Genomic DNA, 27,491 nt, shown 5'->3' with positions numbered 1-27,491 from the left:
GCAGGAAGTCTGCGCTCAGCACAACTATAAAGAGGGCAGGAGGATCGAGGCTTAAATAAAAAGTACTCTTCCCACGAACTAAGTCACCGTGCGCTCAGGGGCCATGCAAATGCCACTGAACTGATGCCTCCAGACTCTGTGCACCTTGGAAAATAAATCCTGCCAAGTTGCCTTTCCTCCTTTGCCACTTACCGCATTGGCAATACTTCCATCAGAGCTGGCTTTCTTTCTATAGGTACCCGAAATCCATTTTCTTTTATTATTCATCTTCGTGGCCAGGGCCTAAATTCTCCTCCTCAGAATTGTCCGATTCAGCTGCCGTACCCACAGGCTGACACTGAATCACAACACAAAATGACCCCTGCTCCTTTATCTTTTTTCTAATTTGTCCAACAGGCAGGCACACTTGGGCGCTCTCTCTCTCTCTCTCTCTCTCTCTCACACACACACACACACACACTTCAAGATTCTCCTCTCTGAAGCCCTTCCCCACTTGTCCCCTGTCCTGGAGGACAAGAAAATATTTCTCTTCTTCCTTCTTTTTTTTTTGCCAGCTTCCCTTCCCTTCCCACCCATCCCACCTCCCCCCCAAAATAATGCTCAGTAGCATTTATACTCAGATATTTAATAGGCATCTCTGAGTCCCCTCTAAACAGATTGACACCTTGCCCCCCATTTCCCACCCACCCCCTCTCCCAAACCCAGGCTTCTGGCTCCATGCATGCCGGTTAGTGGTCTTGATCCCAAAAATACAGTCCGTGGGTTGATTTTACCGTATCCTGGTGAAGAGGTTAAGAACTGAAACAGACTCCTAGGATTGAAGAGACAGAGAAGGAACCATTAGCGTTACATTTATTAGACACGTTTTAACAGAAGATCTCCGAGCGGGTGGTAATATTACCTGGAAATAGAAACGTAATAAAGCGAAATAATGAATATGCGAAATCCCTCACACTCACCGCCCCGCCCCGCCCCCACCCCCACCGTGTAAAGCAGGCACTTGAAATCAGTTTAAAAAAAATACCCATACGAATCTGTAGGAGCATTTCTACTACAGGTGGCCCTTGTTTAATGACCACTTGTTCCAATGACCCGAACTTAACAATGCCGCTGAATGAGTGGTAGTTACAACTTACCATCATCACATCGTTGCCCTGTAGTCGTTAGATAAGTGATTTATGACCTTCCTTACCAGCTTCCCAGAAGCAAAGTCAGTGCGGAAGCTGGCAGGAGGTTGCAGCCAGGCGAGATCCTTGCTTAATGACTTGCACGGTTCTCACTTAAATTATGGCAAGCAGAGCTGCTGAAACTGCCACCGTTAAGCAGCACAGCCATGTGGTTCTTAGGCTTATGACCAGGGAGCTTAATGACAAGTCTCTGGTCTCCACTAGCATCATCAAGCAAGGGCTACCTGTATTCCAATCAGCTGGTTATTAATATAGGTTCTTTCATTTATTTATTTGATTTGTATACCGCCCTTCTCCCTAAGGACTCAGGGCGGTGAACAGTGACATAAATGTCAAAATGCACAAATACAGAAAATTGAAAATAAATTAAGCCCTACTGCCCAAATGTAGAAGATAAGTTAAAACCACAATTAAAATTAAACCCGTCAGACCAGACCGGATTGCTTAAATAGATATGTTTTTAGATCGCGTCGGAAGGAGCGAAGGTCAGGAGCCATCCGGAGCTCAACCGGTAAATGGTTCCATAGGTCAGGCGCGCCCACAGAGAACGCTCTCCCCCTGGGAGCCACCAAGCGGCATTCTCCGAACGGTGGCACCCTTAGGAGGCCCTCTCTGTGGGAGCGTACCGGGCGGAGGGAAGTTGATGCCAGCAGCAGGTGATTCCCAAGATACTCCGGACCCATGCCATGTAGGGCTTTGAAAACCATTACAAGCACCTTGAATCTCACCCGGAGGATAACTGGGAGCAAATGCAGCTCACGGAGTAGAGGTATAACATGGGAGTATAGGGAGGCTCCCAATACAACTCTCACAGCTGCATTCTGTACCAGTTGGAGCCTCCGAGTGGTCCTCAAGGGCAGCCCCATGTATAGAGCATTGCAGTAATCTAAACGAGAGGTCACGAGTGCATGAGTGACTGTACACAAAGCATCCCGGTCCAGATAGGCACACCAGGCGAACCTGGGCAAAGGCTCCCCTAGTCACAGCTATTATGTGGTCTTCCAAAGAAAGCTGTGAGTCTAGGAGGACTCCCAAGTTACGGGCCCTATCTACGGGGGGTAATAACTTACCCCCTATAGAAAGAGATGGAATGTTCTGAATATGCCGAGATGCCGGTACGTAAAGCCACTCAGTCTTGTCAGGGTTGAGTTGAAGCCTGTTCTTCCCCATCCAGACCCGAACTGCTTCCAGGCAATGGGACATCACATCGAGGGCATCACTGAGTTGGTTTGGGGTCGAAATAAAAAGCTGGGTATCATCAGCGTATTGATGATACCCAACTCCAAAACCACAAATGATCTCTCCCAGCGGTTTCATGTAGATGTTGAACAGGAAAGGCGAGAGGACCGACCCCTGAGGAACTCCACAAGTCAGAGGTCTCAAGCTCGACCTCTGCCCCCATCAATACCGACTGCGAACGTCCCATGAGATAGGAGGAGAACCACTCAAGAACCGTGCCTCCCACTCCCAATCCTCTGAGACGCTGCAGCAAGATACCATGGTCGATGGTATCGAAAGCCGCTGAGAGATCTAGTAGGACTAGGACAGAGGAACAACCTCTGTCCCGAGCTCTCCAGAGATCATTTACCAGAGCGACCAATGCCGTCTCCGTGCTGTGTCCGGGCCTGAAACCCGATTGGTACGGGTCCAGATAGTCATTTTCTTCCAGAACCGAAGGGAGCTGATGCGCCACCACACTCTCAACAACCTTGGCAAGGAAGCGAAGGTTGGAGACCGGATGAAAGTTGTTTAATATAGCTGGGTCCAAGGTAGGTTTCTTAAGGAGGGGTCTCACCACCGCTTCTTTCAATGTGGAGGGGAAACAACCTTCACTTAAGGAGGCAGATATCACTGCCTGGAGCCAGCTTCGTGTTCCCTCTTGAGCCGAGTAAACCAGCCAAGAAGGGCACGGGTCTAATAAACAAGTGGTGGAGCTCAGCTTCCTCATAATTCTGTCCAATTCCTTTGGGGTCACAGGGTCGAACTCCTCCCAGATAACATCGACAAGACCACCCATGTCCTGATCGTCAGACTCTGCCCAGTTGGAGTCCAAACCGGTCCGAATCCGAGTGATTTTGTCCGACAGATGTTGGCAAAACTCTTCGGCACGATCCTGTAAGGGATCCTCCCTCACCTCTTGATTAAGGAGGGAGCGAGTTACCCTAAACAGGGCGGCCGGGCAGTTATCTGCGGACGCAATGAGTGTAGCAAAGTAGTTAGACCTCGCTATCCTCATTGCTGCGAGATAAGATCTAGTAAAGGATCTTAATCGTGATCGGTCGTATTCAGATCGGGTGGATCTCCAACGGCTCTCTAGGCCCTGTCTCCGACGTTTCATCTCCCAGAGCTCCACGGAAAACCATGGAGCGAACTGGGATCTGAATCGGGTCAGGGGCCGCAAGGGAACAACTTGGTTAAGTGCATCCGTGGCAGCCTTTGCCCAGGCTTCAACTAAGGCATCAACCGAGCTGTGAGCAAAAGAGGCAGGTGGAGACCCCAGTGCTTCCTGGAACTTCTTAGGGTCCATTAAGCGCCTGGGACGGAACAATCTTGATGGTTCAACAACTCCACAACGGGGGGTGGCATAGTAGAAGACCAGCCTCAGGAGATGATGATCGGTCCATGACAGGGGTATAATAATTGGAGAACCCCCACCAGATCATCTAACCACCGTCTAGAAAGAAAAACCAAATCAAGTGTGTGGCCCCCCACATTACTTGTATCAGGTCCATGGCCATCATGGAGGCCATGAACTCTCGGGATAACTCAGATGATCCTCCCAGGGATGATAGATTGAAATCACCCAAAACTATAAGCTTGGGGAGTTCAACCACCAGCCCCGAGAGGATATCGAGAAGCTCAGGCAGGGCCGCTGCTGTGCGACTAGGTGGAAGGTTTACCAGCAGTAAGCCCAATTGCGCCTTAGGGCCACATCTCAGGAGGAGTGATTCACATCTGGATATTTGGACGATGGTGGACTCCTGAGGACAGAGAGTCTTCCTCATAACTACTGCCACTCCCCCGCCCCTGCCCTGAGCCCGAGGTCGGTGAAGCACTCGGAAATCTGGTGGGCAGAGATCATGCAGGCACGAAGGGCTGTAATACAACAAAAATCTCTTTCCTAATCCAGAACAATTGAGCACTGAATTTCTAACACTGGATGTCTCCAAAAAGCCAGCCAGCTAGCCAGCCAGCCAGATGTGGGAAAATCAGTCCTTATTTACTACTAGTCCCAAATTCTAGTATCCAGAGATATCCTGAATTTGAACCTGCAGCCTCTACCTAGCCATCTGGACTAATAATAATGGTACCCTCTCCGAAGGTATCTGCCTGCACCACTAGTCTGAAAGGATGGGCACGCTCCGGGTCCCTTCCTTAAATGTTGCCATAGAGTGTGTGGGTGGGGTGGGGGGTAGGCAGATGTCTTCTCAGTGGTGGCCCCAGAGTTCTATTGTCATGGCCTTCTGAAAAGCCTGGAAAGCCTGCCTTTTCCTACAAGCACTGGGGTAGTGTAAATTTGGAGCCCAGTAATGTTCTTCATGGATATGTGGGAATGGTTTGGGGCACTGGGGATTTCTGTGCTGGATTGTAGGTATTTTTTAAATTCTGTTTTCATTATTTTTACTGTCATTTGTGAGCCACCGGAGGTTATGCTGCCTAGGATGGGCAGCTCCACAAACCTTTAAAACCAACAAACAAATTATTGACTGCTCTGCTCCACCTTTCATCTCTTAGCCCAGTGGTCCCCAGCTTTTCTGGCTGGGGGGAGGGAAGGAAGAGGGGATGGTTCTGTGTGAGTGGCAGGTGCACTCACAGCTCAATCTGCATCACACGCAAGAGCACGCATAGCTCAATTATGTGTGAGCGGCTGACCGGCGTGGACCATGGCCCGGGGGTCAGGGAGTCCTGACTTCACCCCTTTAACTCTACACAGGGTGGCAGTAAAATCAATTGCTTTTAAAGCAGAAAAATAGCCGTATTAGATCATAGAGGACACCTCACTCTATGTTCCCTTCTGTCCTTAAAACCAGCCATATACCTATGGAAGAGCCTTGATGGAACAGTGGGCTAATGCCTCCTTAAGTAACACCAGCTGCCTGCAATTAGTGCAGGTTCGAGTCCCACCAGGCTCAAGGTTGACTCAGCCTTCCATCCTTCCGAGGTAGGTAAAATGAGGACCCAGATTGTTGGGGGCAATTAAGCTGACTTTGTAATAATGCCGCTTGGGAGGGGGGGGCGAAAGCCCTAATAAGCAGGCATATACATAGAATGAAGGCTATTGCTAAGCACATTGGTTTGTGCTTAGATTGTAAGCCGCCCTGAGTCTTCGGAGAAGGGCGGGATATAAATGGGATTTTATTTTTTTTTTAAAAGTCCCTAGCACCCTTTTGAGAGGTAACAGACATTGAGGATGATATTTTCCAATAAAATCCACTCGTTCTTTCCTGGAAGAGAAGCTTGATTTCTTTACAGCCTACTTTTCAAAATGGGCATTTCCCCCCCCCCCCAGGTAACCTTCAAACATGTGCAGAATACAACAATGATGGTGAGCCACCTATTCGAACTTCTCAACCGGCACCAGATTGGAATGGAACTCATAAATCCACAGAGGTACATATCTAGCCACTTACATGGCAGTAGATAAAAGATTTTATCTGCTGCCGCCCAAAGTTACCCTATGGCAAGATGGGCAGCCAATACATCTTATAAATAATTTTAATAAATAAATATTTTTTAAAGACAAACAGCAGCTCAGTTTGCGGCTGTGGCTTTCTCAGCCTCCGTTAACGGGGCCCATTTCTTACGAGGCTCATCTCATCACGCACCACTGGAATTCAGCATTAACTTCAAAGATGATTGCTCAAGTACATGAACAAAACATAAAGATTTTACCTTGGTAGAGCGTGTTTTACTGAAGACATTCCAAAACCTCAATGTCTCATCCCCGGCTCCAGTCACAATGGCTTCTCCATCTGGTGACATTGCCTACAGGAGGAAAGGAGGTGAATATTTGATTTATATGGCAACCCATCTCATCTATGTGACTTTGGGCAATTTGCAACAATAATTCAGTAAAATTAGGTTAAAAACCATAGGCAAATATTTAAAAAGTATCCATAATCATTTAAAAAAAACAACAGAAAATCGTGATCAGCAACAGAATTCATCCTATACCAGTTCAAGGCATCCTTTGTAGGAGCTCAACACCGTTACTGAACCACCAGGCGTGGCGGCAGCTATGTTTCCAGGGCCTTCTTCAAAGGCAGAAGGGCCAATCTAAATCAGAGGGGACGGTGTTCCACGGGGTGTGTGTGTGTATGGCTGCCGTGGAAGAAAAGGCTCCCTTTCTGGGTCTCACCAGACCCATAACATGCCTCTCATGATGGAATGGGTAGACGTGACTGGAAAGAGGTGCTCAAATAACCTAGTCATACGCTATATAGGACTTTACATGTCACAACAAGCACCCTCAGAAGCATACCGGGAACCAAAGCAGCTCAGGCAGCATAAAGATAATTTGTGTTGATTGAAGTGCACGTAACTGCCTGTGTTGCCGTATTCTGTGACCAGTTGCAGCTTTGGGATGCTCTGCAAGGGCAGCCCCATGTGGGGCACGCTATAGTAATCCAGTCAGGAGATGACCAGGGCGTGAGTAACAGTGAGCAGAGCCTCCTGGTCCAGGAATGGGCACAACTGGCACATAACACGGAGTTGGCCCCAACTGCCACCTGCTCTTCAAGCAGGCCCACGAGTCCGGGAGAACCCTGCACACAGTAGGTCTGTTTGGGGAAGGACCAGCCCCATCCAGAACCAAAGGTGGTAAGTTCTGGGAATCAGCAGGCCCCCAAATCCAATGCCATTCAGTCTTGCTAGGATGAGCCAAGGCCTGTGGTTCCCATTCAGACCTATCGTTCCAGATTTCACAGAACGGGAAAGACTCCAACAACATCACTTCATTCGCCACGGGCAGAGATATAAAGCTGGGTATCACAAGCAGAGAGGTGACAACTCCATGCGGAGGTCACGAGAGTGGGGAGTCTACCAAACCCTGCAGAATCTCATAAAGCGGTGGCTGAGGACCACTTGCTCCTCGTCAACCTTGTCCGGAACTGACCCCAGGGGAAGGAGGAGAACCAACACGAGACAGGGTTACTCTCCAGCAGCACCAGCACAAGACACTGCCAATCTCAACTGCTGGAACCAGAGCAGAAGATACCACGGCTGATGATATTGAAGGCAATCAAAAGGTCAAGACGAGCAAGGATGGATGCACTAACCCCCACCCCCGCCATACTCACCAAGTAAAGGACTCTGTAGGAATGCCCAGTTAGCTTTGCAACCTGAGTTAAGGATGGGTACTTCCAAACGAGGATCTGGTTCTGTGAGTATCCGTGGGTGCTCACCTACAGAGAGAGAATACTCCTCAGGTCTTAGCTATAGACAAAAACGCAAGCAAGAAGGCTGAGGAAGGGATCCCAATTATAATTTGACTCTTGAGGGTATTGACGGCAATTTCTAAATAGGTTTTCCATAGAAATCCTTATCAGTTAAGGTAGTTAAGAACTATGACAGGGGTAGGCAACCTTGACTCATTTATGACTCATGGACTTCAACTCCCAGAATGCCTGAGACAGCATGGCTCAGCTTGGAAACCTCTCCCTTTCCCCTCAGCATGGCTGGCTCAGGAATTCTGGGAGTTGAAGTCCAAGAGCAGACATGTCAAACACAAGGCCCGGGGGCCGGATCCGGCCTGCAAAGTGGTTTCATGCGGCCTGCGAAGCCATCCTGGAAACAGTGAGGGAATGGCCCCCACTGCCTTGGCCCTGGCCCAGAGACCCTCCTTCTGCCAGAGACCCCCAGATCTGTCCCACTCCTGCCCAGGCCCCCATAGGCACCCTTGATGCGAACGATGTAGAGCTGGCTATGCTCACCCAGTAGGCCATAGGCACTCTAGCCACGCCCACCCAGTAGGCCACGCCTACCCTGGCCATACCCACCCGGCCCCCTGAGGGCAACCGCAATGCTGATGCGGCCCTCAATGAAATTGAGTTTGACACCCCTGTCCAAGAGTCATAAAGGAGCCAACATTGCCTACCCCTGACCTATGAATTGACTCAGTATTGTTCAGTTGCCAAGTCATGCCCGACTCTCTGGGATCCCATGGACTATAGCACACCAACAACCTGTCTCCCCCAAACCCTGCCCAAACCCATGTTCACCATGCCGGTGACACTATCTAACCATGTCAACCTCTGCCATCCGCTTCTCCTTTTGCCTTCAATTGTCTCACCCAAGGAATTATTTGATCTAGTTTCACGATGGGAGAGAGATCCAAGAGATAGAAAACATCCCTTACAAGCTGCTGAAGGAAACGTTTATACAAGTGGGAACTTTGAGGACCCAAAATAAAAGCAAAAACCCCCCCAGTATTTTCATTCAGTTCCACTTTTAGTTCAGAATTATGTTATGTCGCTTCTCCCACAAACTGAGGCATTATTCACAAAAGCCCTGCAAGGTAGCTTGGAATTGAGAGGACAGTGTTCAAATTATCAGGACGTGTAGCAGAACATAGACGTGCCTTTATTAAAAATGCATAAACTCTGCCCTAAGCCCACTCATAGCAGCTAAGGGCCCCCCTGCTCTCAAAGAGAGGAACAGCCCCGCTCTAGCAGAATGATTGCTACTGTAGCATTCAGTATCTTCTGCACTGGTCACAGCTAAAGAAAAGAATAGAATATTTTAATTTGGCCAAGTGCGATGAGACACACAAGGAACTTGTCTCCAGTCCAGTAGCCCTCAGTGTACATGCAAAGCAACGTTACCACCGCCACCACCACCACCATCATCCCAATAAGGGGTGGGGGTGGGGTAGTAAGGAAGATAATAAGAAGGATAATAGTAATACCACAGCCAGACTACATGGTTAAGTATTCACAGACATAAAAGCCCACCTGAAGAGAATTATGTCTCAGAGCTTCCAAGTTCAACATAATATTCCCTGTGTCACACTGAACTCTGCTACAACAAACCAACCAACCAGCAGCCAAACTGGGAATCCTTCTGCTATTCCTCAATCGAGGAAGGCAGGTCACTTTGCCATTCCCGTACCGTCTGCTGGTCCTTACCAGTTCGTTGGCATGCTTGGACCAAGCAAGGTTGCACACTTGTGACCCGGTGTCAATGCACTGCAAAGGCTGTCCAGTTAAGGTGTTCCAGAAACGTATACAACGGTCAGCCGTCCCACCTCCAGAAGCCAGGAGGCCATGCTGATGAGGGGACCAAGCAATAGCTTTGACGGCTGCAAGGTGCTCTGTGTACTGCTGGACGGGGCTGAGGCTGGAATGGTTCCAGACAAGGAGCTGGAAAGGAAGGGGAGAGGCTGGTGAGTATCGTGCTTTCAGAGCAAAGGGGGGGTGTCTGCTGGCGCTCGGGCCAGAGGCTCAAGAGAGTTACCGCTTGCGTGCTTTGCTCCAGGACTGTGTTTTGCCCACTGGGAGGGAAGGGGAATAATAACTAGAAAAACAGTCTTTCTTTCAACGGCCCAGTTTGGATTACGGTAGCCCACTGAGTTCTAGACTGTATTTTCTTGAATCAAAAATCAATACCATCGATAATCAAACAGCTTGCACTGACTTGTGGACTGAAGTGTTCTACTCAGTGTTAAGAGTAACACGTCATGACGTACATGGAATTAGTCAGATTTAAGAGAGTTGGGCTGTCTCCATTTAGATTTTGAACATTTCCATTCTCGCATTTCCAAGTTTTTATATTTTCTATAGCTGTTTATTTGTTTTTATTTAATTAAAACATGTACAATGTAGTCCTCGTCTCATGACCCTAATTGAGTTTGGAATTATCGTAATGGCGGTCGTTAAGCGGGTCACCTCTCGACTGTGCCTGATTTTACAAGCTGTTTTTGCAGCAAGCGTTCGGCAAACCCCTTTTCACCAGTGGGCAGTTTTCATTGGAAACTGGCCAAAATAAGCTGAAGATCACGGACATATGACCGTAGGACACTATGCACAGCTGTAAATGTGAGGTGGTTGCCAAGCACCCAAAATGCGATCATGTAACTGGTGTGTCTGTGTGTGTGGGGGGGAAACATCAGAACCTTGAAAATGGGTTGTGAATGGCTCTAGGGAGGACCCTCAGCCCTCCAAGCAGCAGCTAAGCGAGGATTAAATGCATGTTATATTGCACCCCTCAAAAGGACCATCAAAGCAATATCTAACAATAAAGACAAACCGGAAATGAACATTAAAAATTGAACGTTATTTCAGAAAGGAATGGGAAAAGATAAAATCAGGATCAACAGCCTCTACAGAAAACCACATCCTCAAAAAGGAGCCGGATGGACTTTCCTCACTAATATTGCCAGCCATAACTAGTGGTGAGGGGCTGAGGGCCAAAATGAGGGTCTCCCCACACCCTCAATAAGAGAACAGATGAAATATAAAATCTTATATAGCAGTGGGGGCGAACCTATGGCACGCGAGCCAGAGGTGGCACTCAGAGCCCTCTGCAGGCACACGCACCATTGCCCCAGCCCCGCTTCCCCCCACGTCCCCCTCAACAGCAGCCCCCCCGGAGGAGAGTCGCCCCTGAGCATGGCCCGCACGGAGGAGTGCAGCCATGGCAGCCGAGCAGAAGGGACATGACTTCGCCCTCACGCGTTGATGCTGCGGGGTGCAGGTGGAAGGCGTGGCTGCCATAGCACTGCTGGGCCATCTGGGTGATCTGTGGCAGGCTGTACAGGCGGTGGGTGGCCCTGCGGCCATGGGCGGAGCAGGGGTGGAGTGGGCAGGGGCGGCCAGTTTTTGTGTACTCAGTCTCTAAAAGGTTTGCCATTACAGTTATATAGTGTTTTAGAGAACAGCTCTTTGTCATCTCAGAAACCTTACCGTGAACATATTGTTCAGACATATTTAAATTTAAAATAAAAAACAGTGAAATATTCTGTGTCAAGGTCAACTACTATGGTATGCTTCTAAAGGTAAAGGTAAAGGTAAAGGTTCCCCCGCACCTGCGTGCTAGTCGTTTCCGACTCTAGGGGCCGGTGCTCATCTCCGTTTCAAAGCTGAAGAGCCAGCGCTTGTCCGAGGACGTCTCCGTGGTTGTGTGGCCGGCATGACTAGACGCCAAAGGCACACGGAACGCTGTTACCTTCCCAACGGAGTGGTCCCTATTTTTCTACTTGCATTTTTACGTGCTTTCGAAATGCTAGGTTGGCAGAAGCTGGGACGAGTAACAGGCGCTCATTCTGTTACGCGGCACTCGGGATTCAACCCGCCAAACTGCCGACCTTCTGATCGACAAGCTCAGCGTCCTAACCCACTGAGCCACCGTGTCCCTTTTATGGTATGCTTCTAGCAGTCTCTCGCCTCTCCTGTTCAACATCTATATGAAGCCGCTGGGTGAGATCATTCGTGGTTTTGGAGTTGGGTATCATCAATATGCTGATGATACCCAACTTTTTATTTCGACCCCAAACCACCCCAGTGATGCCCTCGCTGTGATGTCCCGTTGCCTGGAGGCGGTTCGGGTCTGGATGGGGAGGAACAGACTTCAACTCAACCCTGACAAGACTGAGTGGCTGTACATTCCGGCTTCCCGAGACACCTGGGATGTTCCACCTCTTTCTATGGGGGGTGAGCTTTTACCCCCTGTGGATAGGGCTCGCAACTTGGGAGTCCTCCTAGATTCACGACTCACTTTGGAGGATCACATAGTGGCCGTGACTAGGGGGGCTTTTGCCCAGGTTCGCCTGGTGCGCCAGTTGCGGCCCTATCTGGATCGGGAGGCCTTGTGTACGGTTACTCATGCGCTCGTGACCTCTCGCCTAGACTACTGTAACGCTCTCTACATGGGACTTCCCTTGAAGACTACTCGGAGGCTCCAACTGGTACAGAATGCGGCCGCGAGAGTTGTCTTGGGAGTTTCCCGGTACTCCCATGTTACACCTTTGCTCCGTGAGCTGCATTGGTTGCCAGTTGTCTTCCGGGTAAGGTTCAAGGTTTTGGTTATGATCTTTAAGTCCCTACATGGCATGGGTCCGCGATACCTCGAGGACCACCTGCTGCCGGCGTCGACTCCCCTCCGCCCTGTGCGCGCCCACAGAGAGGGCCTCCTCAGGGTGCCTCCTGTCAAGGAATGTCGACTGGTGGCCCCCAGGGGGAGGGCCTTCTCTGTGGGTGCTCCGGCGTTATGGAATCAACTGCCGGTCGAGCTCCGGATGGCATCAGACCTCCGATCCTTCCGTCGCGGGTTGAAGACCCATTTATTTGAACTAGCGGGTCTGGCCTGATGGGGGTACTTGGGTTTTTTATTGGTTTGTTTTAGTATTCTGGTTTTAACTTGGGCATTAATTTAATTATTTTTTAATGTTTGTATTGGTGTTTATATTTATGCCCTGTGAACCGCCCTGAGTCCCTTTGGGAGAAGGGCGGTATAAAAATCTCAATAAATTAAATTAAATTAAATTAAATTAATTCAGGGTCCAGTCTTCCACTCTCCTGCTACAGGCTGTCACAGAAATGCAGCAACTACAGATTGTGCAACCACAGCCACCCTGGATCAGCAGAGGTTAAGGCAAGGCCAGTCACTGTACCTTGTTGTCATTCCCACCAGATGCCAGGAGCTGGTGATCTGTGGACCATTTCAGCCCACACACTTCCTGCCTATGGCCTTGAAGGCGCCGTTCAGACTGCAAGGGAGGTGTTCGGATGTCTCTCTGGAGGATCATCCGGTCCCGACTGCCAGAAGATAGCTGGTCTGCATTCCATGCCAGAGCACCTAGAACAGAGGAGTGCAGTGAAGACCACGAAAAACCGTCTAGGTGGGGAAAAATCCTTTATGAAGAGACGTTCTGTGTGTCACTTCTACAGCAGCTCCTGCCACCGTTGGGGAAATGTCATGCTCGGAGCCATTCTAATCACTGAAAAAACCAGCCATTTGCCAGAGGAAAGTAATGTCAGAAATGGTTGGAATTAATACTATTTTTAAAGATAAGAACTACAATTGGCATTCTCAAAACAATTCTCTTCCAGTGCAACGTCCAGCGTACGATGCCAGATTTCATAATTTCATCTTTAATAATGAAAGGAAGCTTAAAAAAAACTGCCCCAAGACTATGAAGGAATTACACTCTTGAAAAAAACCTGAATATCCCTGTTGTTTAAAGCCAAGAAGTGATTAGATTTTGTATATGTCACCTCTTCCGAAGCATATTTCAATAACTGTTGCCTTGTTTATCCAGAAAGCTGTTGCTCACCTATTCCAATACTTGTTTTGACTAGCAACAGCAACTTTACAGGTCTCAGGAAGGTTTTTTGTTTTGTTTTTTTCAATTGCAGCTTGAGTGGCCCTTTTCCATTTAGTTACCAGGTGTGATTCTAGCCACTGGGTTAGATGCAACATTAGCTAATTGCTCATAGAGAATAAAACCCGATAGCTACACAACACGATATCTTATTTTTATTTTCTAAAAAAAGAATTACGCCTAACTAAAATAACACAAAGGTATGAATAATCTTCTGCGTTCTCAACACTCAGATTGAAAATGATCTACGTCCTTAAAATTTTAACATGTCTCCTAAAAAAGTAAAGAGCATCTACCCCGTTAATCAAATTAAAAAGCAGCTTAACAATAAAAACAGCCACAGTCAAAGCGTGAGTCCCTCCACAGAAAACAGCTAAACACAAAGCCATTCAAATCCTAACCTCGGTGGAACAAAATCATTTTCACTTAGCATCTGAAAATTAAGGGAGAACACGTGGGAAGTAACATCCCAAAACTTGCAGCAACCAGCGATGTCCCATTCCAGGTAACAATATTCTAGCTTTCCAACAGAACATGAAGTAGGGTTACCAAAGATGATCTCGGCACGTGGACAGGTTCACAGACAGGTAGAAGATGGCTTAGGAAGCATTCAAGTCCCAGATAATTTAACCTAGGATTATGGAAGAATGGGGCTGTATCATCCACTGCAATGTTCTCACAATGACCAAGAGTTGTCTACAATGCTAAGTATAACGAGAATTCATTACTGAGCAAGGCGGAAAAAAATCAACGTTCAAGATGGGATAGCTTTTCTTACCCACTCTGGCTGTGTGACCTTCCAACATTGAGAGTTTCTTTCCTGCTGCAGCATCCCAGATCTGTACAAAACCTTTGTGGGTCCCAACTGCCACCAAATTGCCCTAAGCAGAAAAAAAAAGATATCAAACATATAGCTGCAAGAACTATCACTGTTCTGGGAAAACACTGCTCCAAATACTATCGCAGCTCTACAGCAATTTTGAAGAATGTATTCTCTCTCTCTTGCTACCAACTGAACACCTAAACATTTGCTCTTGTTTATTTTGCAGGCATGTGTGTGCATATTCACTGGTACAAGATTTCTGCTGGATTGCACTCTTTATGATAAAAGTATTTGTATGTTTTTTTTTTTTGCAAAATAAGTCTGTGTAGAATAACATGTGGTGTGCAAATATGTAATGTGGATAAGTATATGAAAGAAATAATTTTGTATCAATAGGGCATAGGAGATTACTGGATCACCTGATCTGGAATTGCCCAGTATGCTCTAGGGCAGAGGCATCTCTGCAAAATTTCTCTATCGATTAATATCCTTTAACAGATTTCAGAGATAAAACCTAGAATCTTCTGTCTACAAAGCACTGCTGAGCTACAGCTCGGTTGGCAACACAGTATATAGGTTTAAACAGTGGTCCACCTGTCTTGGTTTTAGCCCTTTATTTAGCCCTTTTTTACTGTTTCAATTTAAAAGGGCATTTTAATTCTATAGCCTTTACTGCATTATCCATTTTTCTTGTTTCCTCATTTTATCCCATCATATGGTAAAGGTTCCCCCGCACATGCATGCTAGTCGTTTCCAACTCTAGGGGCCGGTGCTCATCTCCGTTTCAAAGCTGAAGAGCCAGCGCTTGTCCGAGGACGTCTCCGTGGTCATGATCGCCAAAGGCACACGGAACGCTGTTACCTTCCCACCGTAGTGGTCCCTATTTTTCTACTTGCATTTTTCTGTGCTTTTGAACTGCTAGGTTGGCAGAAGCTGGGACGAGTAACAGGCGCTCACTCTGTTACGCGGCACTCGGGATTCGACCTGCCAAACTGCCGACCTTCGTCAGGCCTAGGGGAGGCCTAGAACCCACACTGTCCTGATTTCTACGCCAGCACCTTAGCTACTACAGCAAACTGGCTCTCAGGCCTGCAGTGTCCACATACTGACCCGTTCCGACCATCCTACAGAGGTCACAGAATCACCTTCCACAGATAGATCACACAGCCGCGTCACCTTGGGGAGAAAAAAAAAGTAAAGCAGAAATCTGTATGAAGGCAATGAAAAAAACCCCCGAGAATTCATACACTTGGGGTTTCAGAAACCTCTCTTGTACTTTTGGAGTCCGAAAGTCAAGTGGTAAGAAAATTCTGTCCTTAACAAAAATTTCAAACCAGGGGCTTCCAAACTCCTAGTAGCTGAGAGATACTGTTTTTCAAATTTAAATGTGGAGCATGCTCAGGGCAAACTACTCAAAAGAGAGACTTCTTCAAGCGGCAAAATAATATTCTGACTCTCTATTGGGAGAAATGTCCAAGGACAGGAATGTAAACACTTGTCCCAAACAACAGGCTTTACCTGGCTAGTGCAAGCACTCCAAAGGTAGACACACGTCCCAAGACCAACACTAAGGACGTTGAGGGATGACCAATCGACTAGGTTCAAGTAGAAATCATCCTGAAGCTCTGGAGCATCCAAAACTTTGAATGGAATCTTGGATATCTTCCTTGTGGGTTTTCGAGGTGATCGAAGTAACTTTTGACTATTGAAAGGAAGAAGTACATAAAAGTTGAGGAAAGTTGAGAAGGAATATCCATTCTCCCACAGATATACCCTAGTTGGTGACCTACTTCCTACAAATACATTAAAAAAATGAATTTTAAAAAACATGAAAAGAAATCTGGCTGTTCTACTATGTTCTGAAGCCATTTCAGGAATTCCAGATTCTTTAAAGGACCACCTCTCCTGTATTACATCCACCCAGCCCACAAGGATGGGAAGGCAGGGTATGTTGCAGTCTTGTCTATTAGGGATGTATATTTGGTGGGACCATGAAAAAGGGCTTCTCAACGGAACATCATTCCCCCAAGGTATGACTGAACCTCCACTATGGTTTTTCCCCGAAAGGCCCTGAAGACATGTTTTTTTCAGTTTGCCTAGGGACCATGGAGAATGGTTCATTTGATTATGTTGCTGCTGCCATGGGGGTGGGGGAGGAGGTTTTTATGTTGTGGAATTTTAATGTGACGAGCTGCCTGGAGTCACCTGTATGAGCGCTGGACAGCCATATAAATAACCATCAGCGGCAGTTACATTCTTCTGGCAGAACTGGAAATAACACGCAAGTTGGGTGACGGTATTGCCCTTCTTCCCAATTTAGGGCTTTTCACATTTTGAGAAATGAGTGCTAGACAAATTAATTTTTATTTAACCCAGCACTACTCCTCTTGTGTTCTGAAAAAGATATTTCTTTTATATTCTTCCTCTCTAGGCCAGGGGTAAGCAACCTCGGCTCTTTTATGACTCATGGACTTCAACTCCCAGAATTCCTGAGTCAGCATAGCTGACTCAGGAATTCTGGGAGTTGAAGTCCATGAGTCATAAAAGAGCCGAGGTTGCCTACCCCGGGTCTAGGCAAACAGCTAGAGGTCAAGTAGGGGCTGGTTGTGCAAGTGCTCAGGAGATGCTTTGAGGTTGTGTACTGAACAATGGTCAAGACCTAATGTTCCAAATCCCAAACTTTCCTCCCTGTTTATTCACGTGGATATTGTTACTTGGCTGGCTGGGGTATTCTTGGGGTTGAAGTCCATACATTTTTAAGTGGTAACACTGAGAAACACTGCTGTAGAGGGCTGCCCTGTAAAATTCCTAGAAATAATACATCCATCAACTAATAGGCCAAGAAACAACCTTAAAGGAAGAGAAGACATATGGAAACTCCTACCCACCCCAAATCCAATACAATTCATGGGAATTTCACCTTTCCATTTCTAAAACCAGTGCAAGAGAAAAGCTCAACCATGAGGGAAGGGGATCAGCAGCTTATCTTAAGGGGGATTTATCCTACCAGCCCCACTGTATTCCATCCATAATAGTAGCCGCAACAATTTCTTAGTTCAACTTCTAGTTCCCAAACCACAACGGTGGTATTAGTTCCAGGATTATTGTTCTGCATGGATTACCCCCCGTTGATAGGGCTCGTAACTTGGGCGTCCTCCTGGATTCACGGCTCAGTTTTGAAGACCACATAGGAGCCGTGACCAGGGGGGCTTTTACTCAGGTTCACCTGGTGCGCCAGTTGCGACCCTACCTGGACCGAGATGCCCTACGCACAGTCACTCATGCGCTCGTGACCTCCCGTTTAGACTACTGCAACGCTCTCTACATGGGGCTGCCCTTGAGGACCACTCGGAGGCTTCAACTGGTGCAGAATGCGGCCGTGCGAGTTGTGATGGGGGTTTCCCGATACTCCCATGTAACACCTCTACTCCGCGAGCTGCATTGGCTCCCGGTTGCCCTTCGGGTGAGATTCAAGGTGCTGGTGATGACCTATAAAGCCCTAAATGGCTTGGGTCCGGGTTATCTGAGGGAACACCTGCTGCCGGCATCAAGCTCCCTTCGTCCAGTGCGCTCCCACTGGGAGGGCCTTCTCAGGATAGCGCCGGTTAAGGAATGCCGGCGGGTTATTCCCAGGGGAAGAGCGTTCTCTGTGGGTGCGCCGGCCCTATGGAACCAACTCCCCACGGAACTTAGGACTGCCCCCGACCTTCGCTCATTTCGCCGGGACCTGAAAACTTGGCTCTTTGAGCTGTCTGGCCCAGGCTGAGGGGTTTTGATTTTTATTGGGTTTTAGTTTAAATTCCGGGGTCTTGATTTAATTTTTAATGTGATTTTAATTTTTGTATGTTATGTTTTAACCTTCGCTGTAAACCGCCCTGAGTCGGGAATAGGGTGGTATATAAATTTAATAAAATAAAATAAATAAAATAACCCATCACCCCATTTCAAATGGTAGCCAACCTTTTGTTGCTGACAGGGGAGAGGGAGTATGGAGAGACCTCATTGCCATCATCAGGACTGGAACGTTTTGTGGTGAGGGAATACTACATTTAACAAGGAGAAAACAATTACCCCAAAATTAGCAAACTGAGTTTTCTGCCAAGGAACAACCACTTGATTTCTCAATCCATTCAGACTTCACATATTGCACTAAGGCAGGGGTGTCAAACTGCTGGCCTGAAGGCCGGGTGCATCATGGCGAAACCGCGCCCACCCCATTGCCGGCAATGGGAAAAAAAGTCATGACACGTCATGTGACATTGCGAGTTTGACACCCCTGCAGTAAGGTATCATATCTGTTTAATTTTGGCTTAATATGCTCTCTGAACCCCAGCCATTGCGACTATTCAACAAGATCCTAGCTTAGTGAGATGCATCTATGAAGTCAGTCTTGCCTTCCTATCTTACAACAGCCTGTTTAGTCTTCTTTGTCTACAGCCTTCCTTCAACAGGCAACAAGATAAGGAACAGAGTGACTCAGTCTGCTCCAGCCACATCTTTTTCAGCTGTAATTAAAAAATAAAACTAAAATAGCCTGCCCAAAATGGTTTATCTTTGCTTGCTTTCAGACAAGCAACATATTAGATAGACAATAAATAATTTCACATTGCTTCATGATGTAATTCTTTTCAATTTGTTTCAAGATTTTTTTCACCATTATCCTAATGCTTCTTCTGCTGTATTTTAAAGTTCCTTTTTTAATGTTAGTGGGAGGTGAGTCAGCAACTTTAACAAGGGTCAGATGTTAAGACTATGCAAAGGATTCAAAATAACTGCTTTATAAACATGTTAGGGCATGTGTCGCAATTCTGTTCCAAGACAGCAGTTTTGCTCTGGCTAACACGCTTTCTGACATACCTTTTCAAAATGTTTTGCATACTTAAGACATAATGGAAATACTATCTCTGAATACTCATTTCTAAAAATCTGGGAGAATATTACTGCACTAATGGGACTCCAATAACCATCAGATTAATTTGAGGAGAACAGGAAGCTGAATTAGATTCCACTTTGGTCCGATACAGGCAGCCTTGATTTTTCTTATAAATTTGCATTTAAATTAATAGCTGTACCACCATGTGATCTAGCAATCCTAAATTCTTTTGTTTTAAATAGTTAATGAAATATAACAGATCAAGGTCCCCCCCCCACCCCAAACAACTGGAACTTCCAAATCCAGAAACAATCTAAATTCCAGCTATGAAATTGGCCACTTTACAAAACACAATGCTCAACCAAACAGATCTAATTGAATTTAACCCCTCCTAAATTATTAATACTTCTTGCTTTTTATTGTAGGTCACAGTTGATTATTTTTACAAAAAGGCAATACAATTTGCAGAGGAGAAGAATACCGTGAAAAGACTCTTCTTCTCTGGTGTGGAGGGCTGCAGCCTCCTGTCCTCTGTCTGTGGATCCTGCACTTTCTCAATCCCAGCTCCAAGGAGTTCATTTTTTAGCAAGGCGGAGTAGGCAAGGCCATCTGCACAAACAAAAATCTTGTCAAGCTGATTGGCCATTTCTTAAAATCTGTTTTAATACAAAGAGCTAATACATTTAATTATAAACATGAAAGATGAGCATAAGTAATGCTGAGATCTTATTTAAGGATAAAGTTAGGGATCCCTTAAGGATCCCTTATTCTTCCTCAAAACCTACACTCATTTTGGCAATAGCCTCAGACCCTGCTAAATATCTTTTACATGATTATTAGTGCTCTCCCCCCCCCCACCAGGTTGGCATAGACTACAGCAAACCAGATAACATGGTAAACCAGCCAACCTAAATCTCTTCAGAGGGTCTAAGACACAGGTCTGCAACCCGCGGCTCCGAAGCCGCATGCGGCTCTTTCAGCCGTCTCCTGTGGCTCCCAGTCCACTGCCATGTGCAGTCCAAAAAAAAAAGTGGGACTAAAAAAGTTCAACCAATCAATTCAAATATGCAGGGTAGGTGCATATCTCGCCTTGGCTCCACTCTTCAGTCAAACCCTGTTCTGCACATGCACGCACATTTTTTGCAGCTCCCAGTTTTTCCTTTTGTGAGGGAACCGGTTCCGAGTGGCTCTTTCACTGTTTCAGGTTGCTGACCCCTGGTCTAAGACATGCAAGCAGTAGGCAAGATTTGGTCTCTACCTTTGCCATTGTCTGAAGTGGCATCTTTTGCTTTTCTATTTTGACTTGGAGACTTTTCATTTTCCTAAAAATGCAGATAAAACAATTAGCATGCACCCACGTTTAGAATTTCCAAACTTTATAGTGGATCTCTTTTTGTTTGCAAAAGTCAATATAATTGTTGTAAAGCTTTCTAAGCAGCCTCACTGCAGAAGATCCTGAGTCACATATTAGAGGTTCTATTTTGACCACTTGCCAAATTTGGCACAACTTACACTTATTTCCCTAAATTTAAGAATTGTTCCAGAATCTATCTTGTCCTCTTCAGTGCTTAGACATTTTTGAGGAATATGGAGTTCGAGGAACATTATCTTTTCACCCAGAAATTCTGGTATTTTTTTTAAATGCCAAAAGTTTTCAAAATACCTCTTCAATAAACATTGCCATCCCTTCACTCAGTTTGGGAGTTTTATCATTTGCTTTGCTGCTCCACTCCTTATTACTTTCTGCTTTCAAAGGTTAAATAGGCTGCATCAGGGAGACTATTCAATTGCTAAAATGTATGATCAGCTGGACCCCATTCCTTTTTCATTCAAACAAGCTTTTTTATTTACAGCAGGGGTGTCAAACTGCTGTCCTTGCCCACCCCATTGCCAGCAATGGATAAAAAGCTCCGATACATCGTGTGATGTCACATGACATCGCAAGTTTGACATGTCTGATTTATAGTCTTTCAATATCTATCAAACAATCCCTGCATGTATTGTTTTCCATTAATTTTAGAATGTGATTTGCTGGTATATATTTATAATCAATTATTAAGAAAAAAATCTTATTTACAAAAATTGGATATTTTTAAATAACTAAACCCATCTTTAAGTAGTCAGTTGAAGTTCCTCAGCATTTTTAAGTCCCAAAAGCCTTGCATCACAACTCCTGACACTCTGAAACAGCTGGACAAACCCCTGCTTTATACATAAACATTTCTCAAATTTGACCATCACTTCCATCTCGGGGGTAAGTAGCTCAAATTACCAGATTTCCTTCTAAAAATTTGGGAGAGGCCTGTCAGCCTGAGTTGACATGCTAGGCTGGATGACCTGCTTCCTGACAATCTTGGCCATGACAGGCCTAAGCCACCTTCCATATGATTTAAAACCACAACTTCAATCACTGACCATGTTATTTTGTTTTGGATACCATCAAATGTTTAATGATTGCAAAATAAACATTTAAAACAAAACACGCGAACGGGATGACCAACAGGAAGGAAGAAAACATGACGTTAACCAACTAAATGGCCTTTCTGCAAAGCTCACATTTATTCTGTGAAAGCTGATGCTCCAATTTGCTCCTGCTCGGGAAGGAATGAATCTGTCACCGTGTTTACTAGGGGAGGAGATGGGTGAATTAGAAGGCGTCAAGGTTCTCCTCATATCTGTAACCTGGAATTGTGAAAGAGCGAGAATGGGAGGGAAGGAAAGATCAGGAAACCAGCCACTGGAAATCCACAAGAAAGACCAGTGACCAAACGGAATACAACTGCATTAAAAATGAAACTCAGCAAAAATGAAACTTAGAAAAATGGGATTCCACAATCTGTATTTATGATATGAGCTGGGCATTTTTGTATAGCTTACCTCATTTTGCATTGTTGTGTTTATATTTTTTTTAACATTTAATTCCAAACTACGGTAAGTTAATTTAGGACCACTAACAAACACAACGTCTTTCTAGGCAGAGACATAACCTTATGTATACCTAATTAGGAGTACAGACCATCAATCAATAAACAAGCAAACTCTAGAGGGAATTACATTTCAGCAGGCGCAAGTACAACTGAACCACATTTGAGTAAAATAGTCTTATAATCTGAACATCATTAGAAGAGATAAAACAGTAAAACCTCTCCAATCATGGCAAACCATAAGTCCAAAGTGTTAACTTCTAGAAATGCTGATTGTGTCCATTAATTAACTTGTGTTTATCAACATTCTTTACCATGTGAATATTGCAGACATACACTTTTAGTGTGTATCATTCAGTGCACACCGATCACTTTTTAATACAGTATAACTTTTTTCCATCAGAAACCATTTAACATTCCTAGCATTCTAAAATTATAAGAGTGAAGTAAGGGTACCTCATTTGTAGCATTAGCAAGGATTACGCAAGCTACCTACAGAATTATTGGAAAGGAGAACAAAGTCTTCACATTTAAAAGCTATTTCAACGGTACAAAAATCTTGTTATTTTTTATCTGCTTGGGCTGTTTTGCTTTTTTAATTCTCAGAGCCAAAATCTATTATTGAGTTAAGTACAGTTTAAGTATATTAACGCAGGGGAGTACAGAATGTTCTGAGTTTAAAATCACCCATTCCAACTCAGGAAGGTCCATTCTGAATAATCCAGAAAGGATTCAACCTGTCACTTCCAGAACTGTGATTCTCACAGGCTGAATCCTTTCTGGATCATTCACTTATGGTAAAGGTAAAGGTTCCCCCGCACATGCGTGCTAGTCGTTTCCAACCTTAGGGGGCAGTGCTCATCTCCGTTTCAAAGCCGAAGAGCCAGCACTTGTCCAAGGACGTCTCCATGGTCATGTGACCGGCATGACTAGACACCAAAGCCGCACGGAACGCTGTTACCTTCCCACTGGAGTGGTCCCTATTTTTCTACTTGCATTTTTCCATGCTTTTGAACTGCTAGGTTGGCAGAAGCTGGAACGAGTAACAAGCGCTCACTCTGTTACGCGGCACTCAGGATTCGACTCGCCAAACTGCCGACCTTCGTCAGGCCTAGGGGAGGCCTAGAACCCACACTGTCCTGATTTCTAGGCCAGCACCTTAGCTACTACAGCAAACTGGCCCGCCAAACTGCTGACCTTCTGATCAACAAGCTCAGCGTCCTAACCCACTGAGCCACCGTGTCCCTTAAATATGCATTATATAATTTTAATGAGACCTTTTATATTTCTCCAAACCAACAAAATAGGATTCTTCTGAATCTAACAAATTGAACGTCTGAAAATACATGTTTCTTCTAATACAAGTTCAAATTATGTCTGTTGTCACCTTCATCACCTGCCTTAAGCAGATACCCAAAAGCTGTTTTCCCAGGGCCTCACATAGCCTCTCAAAACAGAGATGCAACCCTGAAAGATCCTGAAGTTTCCTAAGTTACCTAACCCTTAACAGGTTACCACCAAATTATTACTTTAGGGTCAGGGTTAAATTAAAATTGAAAGGTAGTTTCAATTTCAATTAAGTTTAAATTGAATGCATTTTTCTACCACCCATTTTTTAAAATAACCACTCTCTTAAGATATACTTTGATCACAAATACAACTAGATGATGATCATTTGTAACTTAATCATATACACAACCCAGCATGTGTTTGGTCTTTAATATCTCTTGTATAATATGAATCTCTTTAGAGATGTATGGCACAACAGAAGGATTTTATTTCTTGTACAATATATATGAAAATTTTAAATGCTTAATATTTACAGAAGGCATCATGTTTTCATTCTGGATGTTGATCTGGCGGAGAAGGCGCCTTTCATAGTCTTGATCCATGATGGACAGGTGAAGGACAGGTGGGAAAAGAGCCAAGATGTCTTATAATAGTCTCACACAATTGTTTTGTGCATGGAGACCAGGGGGTGACCAATAGGCTGTGAAGAAACAGGCAGAACCAGTACATCAAATTCCAAGCAGTTAAAATGTTAAAACCTAATTGTGAGTTCTAATTCCTCTTTTATTATTTTCACTTAGTTACAATGGATTTACGCACTGTGCAAATCACTCATTTATAGACATGATCAAGCCGAAATCATCCTATATAGAAATTAGAAATGTTTCCCTCTGCCTACAAGCAAAAAGGTTGTGTAGCCAAAGTCTTCTTATATGTTAAAATCAGGTGATTGGCATCATTCTTTTATTAGCTGAGGGAATTGGCTGGCACCAATTCTAAGAATTCACTGTTCTCCATACAATTAAACTTAGCAACTTGTAATTTAAACAATTACACATTTCTTCTGTGAGACTTCATTTGCATGATTTTAGACAGTGAACTCCTCAGAGCTTACCTGTTTACATGTGGTAAAGCATCATGGATAGTGATAGTACTACAGAAAGACAAACAATTCAAAGTTTGCTTACTGCTATTTAAATTAGGTTTTAAAAAACCTTGAGAACTAAAGCTTACAAAGTTTTTGCCCAATTCTGCAATGTTTCTGTGCAAAGCTATGGCAGATACACTTAAGATCCTTCAAAGCCTGAGCAGACCTACCTACCAATGAAACCTTGTATTACCAGAAGTCAATTTGACTATGAGGAAAATGAAGAAAATGAAGCATAATTCTCATTTATGTGTAGAAATATCAAAAGCCATAAATATGGTATTCTTTTTCCCCACCTGAATTACTAGAAATTTGTGAAAGTTATAGAAAATACTCTTATTTTTGATTTTCCATATTATTTTTTATTATTTTTTATTTTTATTACATTTAATATCCCGCCCTTCTCCGAAGACTCAGGGCGGCTTACAAGCTTAGCAGTAGCCTTCATTCTATGTATATGCCTGCTTGTTAGGGCTTTCACACACACCCCAAGCAGCATTATTACAAAGTCAGCTTATTGCCCCCAACAATCTGGGTCCTCATTTTACCTACCTCGGAAGGATGGAAGGCTGAGTCAACCTTCAGCCTGGTGGGATGCGAACCTGCACTAATTGCAGGCAGCTGGTGTTACTTAAGGAGGCATCAGCCCACTGCTCCACCAAGGCTCTATTAAAAATACGTACTGCTTAAAATGCATTTCTACACCTCAGCTGCAATAAAGGTCTTCCTTGCCCCTCTGAATGATCTATGATCTTGTAGGGAGATGAACTTCGATGAACTTTTCATTTCAATCTGTCTCTCTGTCTGGTTTACCTGACACATAGCTGGAAGTTATCTGTAAGCTCCATCAACCAGCAATTGGCATCTGAGTTAATTCACTCAAGACTTTCTCTACATTCCATAAATGTGCCAATTCTAGGCCTCCTTTAGGCATGAAAGCCAGCTGGGTGACTTTGGGCCACTCTCTCTCAGACCAAACCACTTCGCAGATTTGTTGTTGTGGGGAAAATAGGAGGCAGGAATATCAAGTATATTCGCCACCCTGAATTGACCAAAGTATATAAAATGCAGGATAAAAATATTATATAGATAACAATGTGAAATCATAGTTGCCAGTTCTTTAGCTGGTGTTGGCCTTCATACACATCAGGTTCTTCCCAAGAAACCAGGATGTAATGTATTACCAAAGCATATGTGTGAATCCTTTTGTGACCGACTGACAGAAACATTGTCAATGCAGAGATTTTCTAGGTGCTGTCCAAGATTTTTTGGTACAGCACTTACTGTGCTGATAACCACTGGGATAATTATTATTCTACTATCTGACTTTTTAAATCAGCAATATCACATTTGTGACCTCAATCTTTGTTGTACTGACATTCCCAGCAGGTAATATTTGCCTAATAAAGTTTTGGGCAAGGATAATACAAAAAGACAAATTAAGTTATAACTTTACATTTTACATTATCATAACAACGAATTGACCAAAAATGCACGCTGTGTATCCTCTCTATAATTTTTCCTGATGAAAAAAAAAAAAGAAAATAGGAATGGGGGCTTTTTCTTCTGTGGCTTCAAAATTCCAAAAAAAAAAAAAAAAAGAAAAAGAAAAGACTATCCAGTCAATCCTAACCATCATCCATCGAGGGCACCCCTGCTTAAAGCCCTCACTCAAGCTTCTTTTACAGCACCCAAATCTCGACTTCTTCAATTGACACCGCGCCTGCCCATCCCTAGCCAGAGACGATCGGGTTCAAACCCAAGTTCGATGAAATTAAGACATTTCCACATATTAACACGAAACGTGTTTTTTTTAAAAAAATGCAATTCAGAAGTTGGCAGTGTTAAATAAATGCAGGTAAATATAATTCCTCTCCCAGGTTTCCTCTATTCTATGCTGTACATGGAGCGGCGAGCGGGCATCTATCACTGGACTAAGGATGGAGATCACCAGCAGGGATTAGAGAAAAATTGGGAATTAACCCCCAGCCTCCCCTGAGGAACTCTGCAAATCGCTTTGATTACCGAGAACAAGAGATCCTCCGGAAGAAGGGAGGGGTCCCCCGAGTTGCCTCCCTCTCCTCATTCACCCACCGCTTTAAATCCCGGTGAGCCTTGAACGCTCCCGTAACAAGACAGCCCTCCCGCCGCATCCAACCCCAGGCGGCCCCGTCGCAGCATCACATGGGGATGCAAACTGAGCCTTGCTCCCGAAGCCCCGCGCCCATTTTCACCTGGGCGCAAAAGAGAAAAAAAGAAGGGACCCGCTGGTAGGAAAACATGAACCCTCCTCCCTCTCACCTGCCCTCGGCGAGAGCCATCCAATATGGCGCCGCTCCGACTCTCCGCCCTCCCTCTTGCCCCGCCCACTCTTCCTTCCTCATCAGCCGCGCGCAAGGCGTCACGGGAAGCGAAGGCCCCCCAATCCGCCGCTCCCTTCTCAGCCTCGCGCTCTGATTCGCCCCGTTCGAATCAATACAACTCAAAGAGGGAGCGTAGCCCTAGCAACGGTCCCGAGGCCTAGCTGAGATCCGCCGAGCCTGCTTTGCGCGACGTACCGAAGCATAGAAGTACGGGTTGGGTGGTGTAGCAAATTGGGTCACGGAACTGGCTTTTGCCCATCTTCCTCCATAATAGAAATCCCATGAATAACAAAGCAATGGAGGTGAGAAGGGGTGGGGAGTTCCTAACCTTGGGATGGTTTCTAAAGGAAATGGGGAGGGACAAGCGGCTCTGAAAATGTGACATGATTACTGAACAGTTTGTTCGTTCGTACGTTGCACTTAAAATCATCAAATAAAAACAGAACGAAATTTGAGAGAATCTGATGTAGCAGTAAATAGCAGATCTTTAAACGGCCTTCTGTAAAAACTTTGGATGTTTGCCTCTTTCTCAGTCTATTTTATCGCAAAAATTGGAAGGAGGAAA

General features: G+C 45.2%; 1 protein-coding gene across 2 annotated transcripts; it reads right to left on the bottom strand.

Moving 5' to 3' along the window:
• Positions 1-674: 674 nt before the first annotated feature.
• FZR1 (fizzy and cell division cycle 20 related 1) lies at positions 675-26,923 on the bottom strand. 2 transcript variants are annotated; one of them, XM_083349827.1, is made up of 14 exons: positions 26,865-26,923; positions 23,950-24,116; positions 21,759-21,884; positions 20,461-20,524; positions 19,684-19,811; positions 18,290-18,372; positions 15,848-16,031; positions 15,440-15,505; positions 14,285-14,387; positions 12,796-12,980; positions 9,314-9,547; positions 7,487-7,591; positions 6,081-6,173; positions 675-811 (listed from the first exon to the last, which is right to left on the bottom strand). In XM_083349827.1, the coding sequence occupies exons 2-14, from the start codon at positions 24,016-24,018 to the stop codon at positions 770-772; spliced, it is 1,482 nt and encodes a 493-aa protein (XP_083205953.1). In that variant the 5' UTR covers positions 24,019-24,116; positions 26,865-26,923; the 3' UTR covers positions 675-769. The 2 variants fall into 2 exon arrangements, with proteins under 2 accessions (XP_083205953.1, XP_083205954.1); XM_083349828.1 differs by lacking the exon at positions 26,865-26,923 and adding an exon at positions 24,531-24,548.
• Between the last annotated feature and the right edge of the window lie 568 nt (positions 26,924-27,491).

This window comes from Vipera ursinii (assembly GCF_947247035.1).
Source record: "Vipera ursinii genome assembly, chromosome: 1".
Taxonomy (NCBI): domain Eukaryota; kingdom Metazoa; phylum Chordata; class Lepidosauria; order Squamata; family Viperidae; genus Vipera; species Vipera ursinii.
Note: the sequence above shows the minus strand (reverse complement) of the source record. Positions and strands in the feature narration are given on the sequence as shown.

Excerpts from the sequence above, each read along its gene's own strand:
- FZR1 (XM_083349827.1), bottom strand. The coding sequence starts at position 24,018 with ATGGATCAAGACTATGAAAGGCGCCTTCTCCGCCAGATCAACATCCAG. Across the intron at positions 15,506-15,847 it reads GGAGTGCTTGCACTAGCCAG|GTGACGCGGCTGTGTGATCT; the intron begins GTAAAGCCTGTT and ends TTTCTCCCCAAG. Across the intron at positions 14,388-15,439 it reads CTGTAGGATGGTCGGAACGG|GGCAATTTGGTGGCAGTTGG; the intron begins GTCAGTATGTGG and ends TTTTCTGCTTAG.